The sequence below is a fragment of the Meriones unguiculatus genome, chromosome 7, assembly GCF_030254825.1.
Source record: "Meriones unguiculatus strain TT.TT164.6M chromosome 7, Bangor_MerUng_6.1, whole genome shotgun sequence".
In the NCBI taxonomy this organism is placed as follows: domain Eukaryota; kingdom Metazoa; phylum Chordata; class Mammalia; order Rodentia; family Muridae; genus Meriones; species Meriones unguiculatus.
This window is the reverse complement of record NC_083355.1, coordinates 106,763,389-106,775,674: the sequence shown is the minus strand read 5'-3', so window position 1 is coordinate 106,775,674 and position 12,286 is coordinate 106,763,389. Positions and strand designations below refer to the sequence as shown.

Below are 12,286 nucleotides of genomic sequence, written 5' to 3'. Positions count from 1 at the left end.
TTCGGCCAGTCAGCAACGAAGTGAGACCCCGTCTAAAAACCGAAACCAAAAGAAATTCATCTTGATCCTACAGTACTGTATTTATCTCTGCAGCCCTTCAAGGTGTGTTTTGTTAAAAAACAAACAAACAAAAAAACAACAAAAAAAAAAGAGGGGCTGGACGCTAGAGAACATTCGCTCTGCTGACCGACAGAAGAAAGGAAAGTAGCCGCTGTCTGGTGAGGCGAGCGCTCAGAACGACCCCTGGGAGCTGGGCGACGCCAGGAACGCCCGCCAAGTGTTCAGACTTGCCCGGCCAGTGCGTGGCTCACCGCATCCCGCCGACCTCGCAGCCCCAACAATCTCTTCCCAGAAGCTTTTCACTGTGAGGCCGAGGGAGACGGGGGCGGGGGGCCCCGGGAGCCGTCATCAAAGGCGGCCGGAGAGGCACACGCGGGGCAGGGCGAGCCCGGCGACCAGAGTCCAGACGCTGGGCCGGCCCGCAAGGCCATCCACAGACTCCACACCCCTTCCCGGCCCAGAGCGGAGCTGATGACGAATACAGGCTGCGACGGACGCACACGCAGCCCGCGCTTGCACGACAGTACGTGCAGGGCAGCGCGAGGGAGTCCCGGTCCGTCACCGGCGCGACTCGCGTCCCGCCTCCTCCGCTCCCGCCACCCCCGCAGCTCCGCGTCCGCCTCGGTGCGAGGCCTCCGCCGCAGCGAGCCCGCCGGCCCCGATCCTGTCTCTTTAAGTGGCGGGGCCTGAGGGCCGCCCCTGCCGCGGCTGCCTAGGTGGCCCCGCGCGCCGCTTTGGAGGGGCGAGCCAAGATGGCGGCGGCTTTGGCTCTGTGAGGAAGACGGAAGAGGCGGTGGAGTAGAGAAGGCGACTTCTCAGGAGAGCCAGGGGTTCTCGGGCGGCCGGGCGCGTCCAGAGTCTCCCGGGCAGTGCTAGCCCGTCGGTTTCGGATGCTTTAAGCGGCAGGAGCGGAGCGGGGGCTCCGTCTGCAGAGGCTGGGCCAGGTACAAGGAAGGAAAACATGGCGGCGGCGGCGGCCTGAGGAGGCGGCGGCGGCGCGGGAAGCGGCTCTGCGGAGGTCATGGCGGAGGCGGGAGCAGGGCTGTGAGGCGAGCCGCACCTCGCTCGGACGGCGGGCCCGTAGGCCGCGCTGCGCTGCGCGTCCCCGTCGGGGCTGCTGGGCGGCCGCGCTCCCCCGGCCTGGACAATAGCGCCGGGGAGCGGGCGGCGATTGGAGGCGGCGGCGGCCCGGGGCTCGGACCCGGGAGCGGGCCATGCGAGCAGCGGCGCGGCCCCGCGGCGGCCAGCGGCGGCACTGAGGTCCCGGAGCTCCGCGCCTGCGGCCGCCCGCCTCTCCCGGACACCGTCCCCGGGCCACCCGGGCGGGGCCCCTGGCCGGCACGATGACCGACACCCGGCGGCGGGTGAAGGTCTACACGCTCAACGAGGACCGGCAGTGGGACGACCGGGGCACCGGCCATGTGTCCTCCGGCTACGTGGAGCGGCTGAAGGGCATGTCCCTGCTCGTCAGGGCCGAGAGCGACGGTGAGTGGAGCTCGCTGGGGGCCGCGGGGCCGCGGCGTGCGGGCGGGCGGGCGGGCGGGCGGGCGGGAGCGCCGCGGGTCCCCAGGTCCGGTGGAGCTCGCTGGGGCGCATTCGGGTGTTTTCCCCAAGCGGAGAAGCTTGCGGTGGGGCGAGGCCGAGCGGTCGGCCGGAGCGGAGCGCGCCGCGCCGGGCCGCCTTTTCGGTGCGGAGAGGTCGGAGACCCGGGATCCCGAGCCCGGCGTGGGTTTCGCCCTAGCGTGACCTTGAGAAAAGCGGTTAACGAATCCGGGCTGCCCTTGGCTCACCCATCCGTAAAGCAGACGTAAAGCCTTGCTTGGAGCCCATAAAGTTCATAGCGGTTGCGCACGTTGAGGAAGCGCTGTTCTGGGTTTTGGTTTTTTTTTTTATCATTTTGTTTTATTTTTAAACGTTTTCCACTACATCTCTAAGATCTTTTAGGGTCGGCAGTAGTGGCCTATAAATCTGGCAACTTCACGAGACACGGAAAATGTTTCTTTGGCTTGCGAAGGTAGATTTGGCTTGTCCGGGGTTGGTTGTCTTTTTCTTAAGAAAGGAAGATAATTGTTATTGTTGCTTTTCATCGAAAAACCCTACGCAGAGGGCTTCTCTTTGTAGCCTTGGCTGCCGTGGAACTCGCTGCGTAGACCAGGCTGGCTTCGAACTCAGAGAACCCGCCTTCCCCTGCCTCCGGAGTGCTGGGATTTAAGGCGTGCACAACCACGCCTGACTAAGAAAGGAAGACTTTGTAGCTCTACCGTGGAAACCCCTGAACCTTTGGAACATTTTATTGCAAGTTTCTCTGATTGCTCAATCTTATGGTCCTCATTTGGTTCGATTAGCAGGTGGGGAGAAGTATTTTAAAAGTTGAATATTGCCCTTCTGCTTTCGCTTCGGGTCTGTTGAAACAGTCTTCAGGGTCCAAAGACCAAGCTGTTAAGAATAACAGTTTCACGTTTTAAAATACTCGTTTCTGCGGAGCTTACCATTTTCCTTGGTTACATTCTGTGAATTTCACTTAGTGAAAGAAAATATACTTGTTGGGCAAAACTTTTCAAATTGTTTCTTTGGAGTCTAAGTATAATTACCTTGTTGCATTTAACCTGCAATTTTTCAGTTGGGAACTGTTTGTAGTTGCTTTATGTCTGAAATATTGCAAATTTATTTCGGAGATTTTACTTCTTTGGACTATACCCGGTACTCATCCCATGAAAAACAATATTCTCATGGCTGTAATTGAAGATTGTAGAAACATAGATTTGAGTGGAAAAATGGTAATTTGGAGTATAGTGTCCACAGATTATCTTTATAATGCTACCCAAAATAAGTTGATGCTAGTATAAAAGGTTACAGGTGTTTTTTAAAAATTTTTCTAATGTGAGAGGCAGGCAGTTAGTGAGGCTTGGTTTGAAAACAATTTTCTGATTATAATAGGTATAATTTTCAGAGCTAGTTTGTTTTTTTTTTTTTTTTTCTTCCTCACTTTACATCCTTGTAGCCCAACCCTCCTCTCCTCCCTCCCCCACTCTCCTTCAGAAAAGGGGAACTCCCTTTCCCATCCAGCCCAGCTCATCAAGTTGAGCATGACCTCTTCCCCTGTGGCCTGGCAAGTGAGTCCATTCCACTTCCCTTACTAGAGGACCCACATAAGGCCTAAACTGCCCATCTGCTGTGTCTTTGTGGGGGCCTAGGTCCAGTTCCTGCTTGGCCTTTGGTTGATGCTTCAGTCTTCTCAAAGCCCCTCTGGGCCCTGATTAGTTGGCTTTGTTGCTCTTGTGGAACTCCTGTCACCTCCCTTTCTCTTCCCTCCCACTTTTCCACAAGACTCCCTTCCCATTACCCAATGTTTGTCTGAGGCCCAGCATCTGTTTTGAGGTGCTGCTGGGTAGAGCCTCTCAGAGAACAACTCTGTCAGGCTCCTGTCTGCAAGTTTAGCAGAGCATTGTTCATAGAGAAAGGGGTTGGCACTCTCCAATAGGGTTGGTGGGTCTTTTGGTTGGCATTGGTTGGGCATTCCCTCAATCTCTGCTCTAGCCAGAGCTGAGTTCTTATTTGGCCGTTAATATATAAGTTGAATGTGTGTGTGACTGTCACATAACCACCATCTCTACCTGTTTGTACATGGGGAAAACTTTCCTTACAGTAAGTTGAAAGTGTGGGTTTCAGGGTTAAGTTAGCTGCTTATTCTGAGGGTGGGATAACTGGGAATGGAATCCAGAGTCTTGAACATGCTATGCAAGTGCTCTACCACTAAACTACCGCCAACACCCAGTTAAGTTGTGATCCTTAATTCTATGTAGATTTTAGATCAGTTCTGAATTTCAGAAATAATACATGTAACCTTATTTCACTTTATTTGATTATGCAAAGACGTTGTTGTTGTTGTTGTTGAAACAGTCTCCTACCGTACCTGGAATCAAACATGGTGTGTAGCCAAAATCTGGAAATTCTGATCCTCCTGTCTATCTACTCAAATGCTGGGATTATAGATACACTACCTCATCCAACCTGTTTGAAGACCCATTCTCTAGCTATGGCTGGGCTGCAGCTCAAAGCCTTAGCCCCTCAAGTGTTGAGATTACTGGCAGTGAGCTAACACAGACAGCCAGTTTTACAAAGACCTTTTGAAAGGATAAGCATAAAAGGATAAGATGTCATACTATTTTGGAGAATCTCTTCTAATAAGGTTTTGTGAAAGTCTGGTGTTTTATGCCCTTTTATATTTTTATCATTTTTGAAATAGCCTCTAATTTTTTCTCCATTTCTCCCATATGGAGTTTTGAAGTTCTAATTATTAGAACAGGTAAATTTTTTATTTTATTTTATTTTTATTTAATTTTTACTCGAGGGAAAAGAGCTAAGCATAATTACTGATCTGCCCTTGTAAATTTGTGTTATGAGGAAAGCTAATTCCAAAGAATAGATTTAAGCTTAAGCTGGGTGTGGTAGGTACCTCATTACTAATTCTGCCACTCAGGAAGCAAGGCAGGAGGGCCTACATAATAAAACTTTTTCACTAAATAACAAAGAAAAAAATGGACTTAGAAAAATTGTAGGATATTTATAAAGAAATCTATACTTTAATTAATGAGGCATTTTTCCCCCTACAGGTAAATTCTAAATAAGATTAATAGTAGTTGAAGTTTATTGAGTGCCTCCTATATGCCAGAGCCTCTTTAAACAATTAACTTGTATTTAAAGCCATAATTCTTTTTTATTTTAAAATTAATTTTTTTATTAATTACAGTTTATTCACTTTGTATCCCAGCTATGGCCCCCTCTCTTATCCCCTCCCATTCCCATCCTTCTTCATATCCTTCTTCATCTCCTCCCATGCTCCTCCCCAAGTCCCCTGATAGGGGAGGACCTCTTCCCCTTCCCTCTGACCTAGCCTATCAGGACTGTACAGCCATAATTCTTAAAATCATTCCCAAATGTAGGTACTGCATGTTTTACAGATGATGAGAGTGAGGTGGTAAATATAGGTTGGTACAAGTTCAGCCTGGGCTGGTGGTCTGCATTTTAGTGAGAAATCTAGCCTACAGCTTAAAGCACTTACAGCTACTTATGGTGAATGTAATCTCTCATGCTGTGCTCTGTTTACATGCTATTTTATTCTTGACCTCAAGGAATATTTTAAAGAAAACAAGGTTATGTCGTAGAGATACTTGACTTTATAGTGAGGATGACTTCAGAAGTTCCTCACCCGCCTCCATTTCCTCCTGCTGCGCCATCATGCTTTGTGAGGTGCTGGGGTCAGACTCTGGGCATTCATGAATGCTAGGCAAGAGCCACATTGAGCCCTACTCTCGGCCCGAGATAGCTCCTTATTTATTTATTTAGGCTCCTATTTGGCTGCTTGAAAGTTATGGTGTCTACTACTAGTTTGGCTCACCCATTATTGTATGGTCCTCCATTCTGTTACATATAATTGAGAATATTTTTCATTGTGATGACCACTGAAGGCATTTTTCTTTTTAAACAATTAAAACTTACTTTGTTTACATGCGTATTTTGCCTGCATGCATGTATGTGCACAACATGCATGCTTGGTTCTCTTGAAGGTCAGAAGAGGGCATTGGATCCCTTAGACCTGGGAGTTTCACTGTCATGTGTATTCTGGACTTACTTTGTATACCAGGCTGGCCTCAAACTCACAAATATCCACACCCGAGTGCTGGGATTATAGGCGTGTGCCACTATGCCTGACTCCGATCTTTTCTTTAGTGAAGACGTCACTTTTCTCTCAGGTTTTATGGTAGTTCTGTGTTTCAGCAGTGCTTTAGTATTATGCTTCATTTCTCTGTTAACTTACTGAAGGATAATGGAAACCTAGCCAGTTTTAGAATTGCAGAAGAAAAGTTAAAAGTTGGAATTTCTCCAGAGGATGACTTTCTTATACATGCCAGACAAGTGTTTTACACTGAGCTATACAGTAGTTTAAAAAGATGTCCTCTTCTCAAAATCATACCAGTGTTCTTTACTCTGGGTTGCGTGGACAGTTCCAAGAATCGCGTTTGGAGTGGGCATGGTGGTGTGCCCCTGTAATCCCAGTTTTCAGGAAGCTGAGGCAGGAGAATGGCTTTCGTTTTGAGACTTCCTGCTCTGTATTGAAAACTGCCCTTCGCCTCACCCACCAAAATGTTTTTTCCTGTTCCTCCCTGGTGTTTAAAGTCCTGGACTCAAGTGATTGATTTTTCTATCTCAGCCTCTTTAAGTGTCTGGACTACCTGGCTTCAAAAATTGGGTTCTTATGTTTGTTTTTTATTATTATATTTGTTTATGAGGAAAGGGTAATGTGTATGTACTTGTACATGTAGAGGTCAGAAGGGTCATCTAATAAGTGGTTCCCTACTGAACTCGTCATTAGACTTGGCAGAAGCATAGCATCTCACTAGCCCTACTTTAAGTTCTGTAAAGCATTTTTATATTTCAAGATAATTTTATCTATCATCTGACTTGTCTAAAAATTAAACAGATTGAATTGAGGCATGAAGGAAAGGAGATGTAGGGAAGTACTTAAGGTAGCACTGTTAACTGACTGAGACTTGAATTATGTGCTTGGCCTGATGTAGTTTTCTAGAACTCTATCTTGGTCGTGAAAAGCAGACACTTTGGGTGGAAAGTGTTTCCGTTTTTTGTTTTCAATTTTGGCTGTTCTGATAAGAAGCAGAGATATTTCATCTGTGTGTTTTCATGGCTGTTCTTTTAAGTCAGCATTTGTATAGACTCTTACCTACAGGAAGTGTTTGGGATGTATATTTCGTTATCTAGAGTCCGTAGCCAGTGTTAGTACTGTACTTTGAAGAGAAGCACATTTTTAAATGCGTGTATAACAGCTTTGTAGAAGATTTAACAGTAGTGTCTTAAGCAAAACCTTAGAAACTAAACGTGGAAATTTATGCAGGTTTAAGGACCATCAGCCAACTATGGGAATAGTTGGTGGGATCCGAGTATTGTAGGGACTGACCTTGAAATTTTTGTTTTTATTTTTAATTATGGTGAGGAAAAGTTATGTTCACAACTGTAGTGTCCATGGAGACTAATTGGATACCCTGGAACTAGAGTTATTAGCGATTGTGAGCCACATGATGTAGGTGCCAGGAACCAAGCTTGGATCATCTAGGACAGGGGTTCTCTACCTTCCTAACACTGCGACCCTTTAATACAGCACCTCATGTTGTGGTGACCCCCCAACCATAAAATTATTTTGTTGTTACTTCATAACTGTAGTTTTGCTACTATTAAGAATTATAATCTATATCTGATATGTAGGATGTCTGCATGGGACTCCCAGAGGGATGCAAGACCCACAGGTTGAGCACCACTGATCTGGAGGAAGAAAAGCAAACAGAGAGCTAGAGCAATGGCTCCATGATTAAGAGCACTGGCTGCTCTTTCAGAGGATCTGGTTAAGATTCCTAGCACCCACGTGGTAACTAACAACCTTTTCAAACTCCAGTTCCAGGGGATCCAGTGTCCTCTTCTGGCCCCTGTGGCTACCTCATGGACAAGTGGTACGTACACAGACAAACATATAGGCAAAAACACCCTTAAAGTTAAAGAAAAAAAATTTATGACGGAAGGTACTCTTAACCACTGAGCCTCTTCTCTACCCTCCATGACATACTTTTTAATGTTAATGGTTTGTGAGTTTTCTTTCTTTTTATTGTGTATGGATGTTTTACCTGCATGTTTTTCTTTGCCACCACTTGCAAACTGTTCTTGGAGGCCAGAAGAGAGCATTGGATCCCTTTGCACTGGTAGTGTTAGAGATAATTGATTGCCACCATGTCTGTGCTAGTAATCAATCTGAGTCCCCTGGAAGAGCAGCCAGTGGTGCCCTTAACCCTAGAGCCCCTGCTGCTGTTTGTCCTTGCTGTGTAGCCCAGGCTAACTTCACATCTAAGTCATTCTTCCTCAGTTTCTGTATGCTAGGTTTGTAGGCATGTATGATACCACCTGATCATTAACTCATTGTTTGTGGTGCTTTCTTCCTGCTAATGAAGCTGTGATTCATGTGATACCAGTATTTTGGAGTTGTGTTTGGGTAGAGTGAAGTGTGTGGGGAGGGGTGCAGAGCTCTCTGTATTCATGTTTGAAATTAAGACCAAGACCAAAGAGCAACATTTACATACCGCTTGATATAATTGATTGGTTAATGCTGAAGGGACAGAAAAATACAGAAACTCCTAAAGTTACCTTACCCCAACCCTCGGCATAGAGTTTGAACCTGGTGCCCTGTACATGTTAGGCAGGTGCTCTTCTACTGGGTTACATATCCCTAGCCCAAGAACTCTCATAGTAAGCCAGCTTCTTTTGTGAAGGTATGTGAGATCCATATAAAGTCTTCTAGCTGTAGTATTATGTACCAGAAGTTTAGAAGTGGTTGACATTTGCATGAACCTTATGCTTGTAATGTGGTGCTGGATTACCTTTGTCAAAGCTCCACTTCCTATTGCAAATGGTTGTCAGTTAAAAATTCAAGTTATTAAGTGCTAGTTGTGTACTAGATATTGAGATAGGCTCTTTACATAAATTTTCAGTGAATAATCATACCATTGTTTTCCTAACCATTTTAATTTTAATGTTTTCATTCTTTGAATAGTTTTTCAGTGAGTGTTTTTCCCTCTACAGTTAACAAGAAATCTAGGTGTGTAGGAGAGGAGTTGTTTGTTTTTGCCGTACTAGCTTTTTGAGGTACTGAGAGTTGAACTTGGGACTTGGACAACATAGACACAAGCACTGTATTGTTGAGCTACACAACAGCCTTCTTTTTGCTTGCCTTCCCGAAGTCCAAGATTTATTTTAATCATGTGCATGTATGTGGATCTGTGCAAGTGAATTCAATTTTTTTAAAGCATGTGTGCCAATTAGTTTAGAGTTTCCTGATACTTTCTGTGATATATTTCTGAGTAATCACTAGCAACCCTCACTCTCAACCCCAATCAAAGTGAGCATGGCAACAAATCACAAGAAAACCCTTCCTGTTTTATTTTATAGGAGGAACCATGTTGGTCATCCATTATTGGTATATTAGTACAGTTTGCTTATCTGTGCCAGGTTATACAAACCTCTCATAAAAGTAGCACAGTATTCCACTCTGTGTATTCATGTAGTGCCCTTTTGGTAGTATTTCTCAAAAATTTATTTACAATACCTGTGTTCTTATTTGAGGATTCCATACAATTCATTTGGATTTTATACATTAATATTTATCATATTAGAAACTAAAACTGAATCTAGGAATGGTGGCATATGCCTTTAATCCCAGGACTCAGGGAAGTAGAGGCGGGTGAATCTCAGTGAGATTGAGGACAGTCAGGACTACATAGAGAAAGTGTCTCCAAAAAAAAAAGAAGAAGAAGAAAGAAACTAAAACTGAGACTTAGATATTTATTCACTTGAAAATAATGATGTTTGATTATTAACAAAATAATGGTTATTTGTGTTTTTCTTTTGACCATTTGAAATAGGGTCTCTTTTTATATAGATCTGCCTGTCCTAGAACTCACTATGTAGACCAGGCTGGCCTCAAACTCAAAGAGATCCACCTGTCTCATGTCTCCCAAGTACTGGGATTAAAGATGTGTGCCACTATGCCTGTGTTTTCCTGTGAGTTGGAGTGGGGAAGGACTGTACTGAATACTTACTGCAGATTATTAAATTACCTTTGCCAGAAACCTGTGTTGTTGTTTGAAACCTGTCCTGTTAAGGAGCATAGTAATTTATTTATGTATTGATGTTGTCTGCATGGATTTATGTGTACCACATGTATGCTGGTGCCTGTGGAAGCCAGAAGAGGGTATCCGACTCCCTGGAACTGGAGTTACAGGTGATTGTATAGGAGCAACAGCTATTATAAATACTGAACCATCTCTCCAGTTTCAGGATCATATTTAATTTTTCCCTTGTTGGAGTGTTGAATACCTCTCACCTAAAGTTGAACTCTTATGCCAGCATCCAGATCTATACATTACGATAGAATTACTGTTTTGGGTCTGTAACTAACTGGTGTTAGCACTACATAATTTAAATTGTCTGTTTGTCTCCCTTCCTTACATCCTAGACAGGGTTTCTCTGTGTAGTCCTGGCTGGTCTGGAACTCTGAGATCCACCTGCTTCTGCCTCCTGAGTGCTGAGATTAAAGGGTGTGCATCACTGTACTCAGCTAATTGGAGGTTAGACAAGTGCTCATAACTTGACCCAGTAAGAACCATAGATGGTAGAGTCTATCTAATCAGATAGACTGGCATACATAAAACTGTAAATACAGGACTAAAATAGTAATTTGTCTTTTAGTTAATCCTACTTAAACTCTACATTGAAGAACTGTTTCCCAAGTTTCAACCTATGTACTACTCGGGATAAGGCTCTAGAAACAAGAGCTGCACTTTGTCTTAGATAAAGCCAAGGAATATGGGAGAAATGCTTTGTTGGGCACATAAACTGTGCCACCAGGGAAACTGGCATGGAGTGAGGTTGAGACATGTCCAAACCCAAAAATCTCAATCTTAAGACTGGTAGGTGTAAGGATCACTTTTGCCTGTATGTTCCAGTACACAGTCTCATGACCCTTAACCGGCACAGTTATCAAGGTAATCATGTAGCCTAGTACCTGAAATTTGTCTCCATGCAAATAAAGCATTTGCAGTATCTCAGCCCCAGCCAGTGATATACACCCACCCTGAAAATCCCTTGGTGTGCCCCAAGGTTCATATAGCCCTTATTCACCCTGTATAAAGTGCACAAGTTGTTTTACCAAATATTGAATATCATCTAAGAGCTGCTGTTTCAGTTGGGAGGTTAGGCAGAGACAGGTGGATCTCTGTGAGATACAGCCTGGCCTAAAGAGAGTTCCAGGACAGCCAAGGCTGTTACACAGAGAAACCCTGTCTTAAAAAGCCCAAAGATTGTTTTTAAGGGGAGGATGCATGTGCAGAGTTCTGGAGCTGGGCGTTTTACAGGTGTGAGCTGCCTCTGACGCTGGTGCTAGGATTTGAACTGAGGTTCTTTGCTTGAGAATCTGCTGAGCCAGCTCTTCAGCCTCCTGTATTTTCCCATAGAAACCATTTTAAGTGTAATTACATATATTACCTTTAAGTACGTGGCCTGAACATTAGTTTTAGTGGAAAATAATAGAATGCAATTTTTGTTCTAATAAACAAATTGGACAAATACAAAGATAACTTGGGGCAGGATCTGTGTATTTTCATAGTCCTGGGGATTGAACTCAGCCTTGTACATGCTAAGAAAGTACTGTGCCACTTAAGCTGTGTCCTTTCCCTATGACTTTACCATTTTCAAATTTAATTCTGTTAAATTTGCCTGCATTTTTCATGTGATATATCGCTAATACAGGTCTTTAATCAGTAAAACAAAAATCAGAAAATTGTGAATATAGTTAAACGCACTGGAAATATTTTATGATTAATTTTGGGGAAAGAAATGTGATTGAAACCTTTCTGCCCTGCCCCTAAATTATGGTAATTCTTGTCTGAACTTCAGTAAACCAGAAATTCGGGAGGGGTACAAAGGAAAGAAGAATAAAGAACTGGCATTTGGTGGGTGTGGGTAAACAAAAAATGTTTAGTTACCTTAAATTCTGAGAGGATAAGAGATTGTAGATGGAGTCTTTCTGAGCCAATGAATGCTAATGTATGAGTGTTTGGAATCACTTAGCACCGCTCTGAGCAAATAGTGAATGGTTGCTTATAGACTTACTAAGTACATTTAGCATAAGGACAAAGTGAATTTTGAAATAGTAAGCATTGGCTCTTTGTCAACCGTCTAGCCACTATTTGGAGTGTGTGGAGCAACTGTAAAGTGTAATATGAGAAGGGAGGAAACTAAGGACAGCTGCAGAGAAAAATTGTTTCTCAATCCAAAACTTGTTTTTAGATACCCTGTCTCCAGATAAACTAGAACTGGTTGATAAGAGGTAGAAATGGTGGATGAACATAATGATACATGCTCATAGACTGAGCTCTTCAAGAGGTGGAGGTAGAGAATCGTGATTTTGATGTCTGTGTTACTTAGTGAGAACACAGCAACAGCAAAACAGGAAGGATGGGAAATAGAAAAAAAGTAGAAGAAAAAATTAGAAAATTGAGGCTTCTGAGTTACTTAGGTTGGTACTTATGCTTGCTTTGAATTCTTTCTGCCACAAAACCCAATTTTCTGTGTTGACACTGGTCACATTGTATTGAGATGCTTATTTAAA

General features: G+C 44.3%; 1 protein-coding gene across 2 annotated transcripts in view; it reads left to right on the top strand.

Moving 5' to 3' along the window:
* Positions 1-1,290: 1,290 nt before the first annotated feature.
* Ppp4r3a (protein phosphatase 4 regulatory subunit 3A) overlaps positions 1,291-12,286 on the top strand; it is a 42,992-nt gene continuing 31,996 nt past the window's right edge. For both annotated transcript variants that reach the window (XM_021653213.2, XM_021653212.2), the window contains exon 1: positions 1,291-1,545. In XM_021653213.2, the coding sequence (XP_021508888.1) occupies positions 1,404-1,545 (142 nt within the window). In that variant the 5' untranslated portion in view covers positions 1,291-1,403. The remainder of the gene's footprint in view (positions 1,546-12,286) is intronic.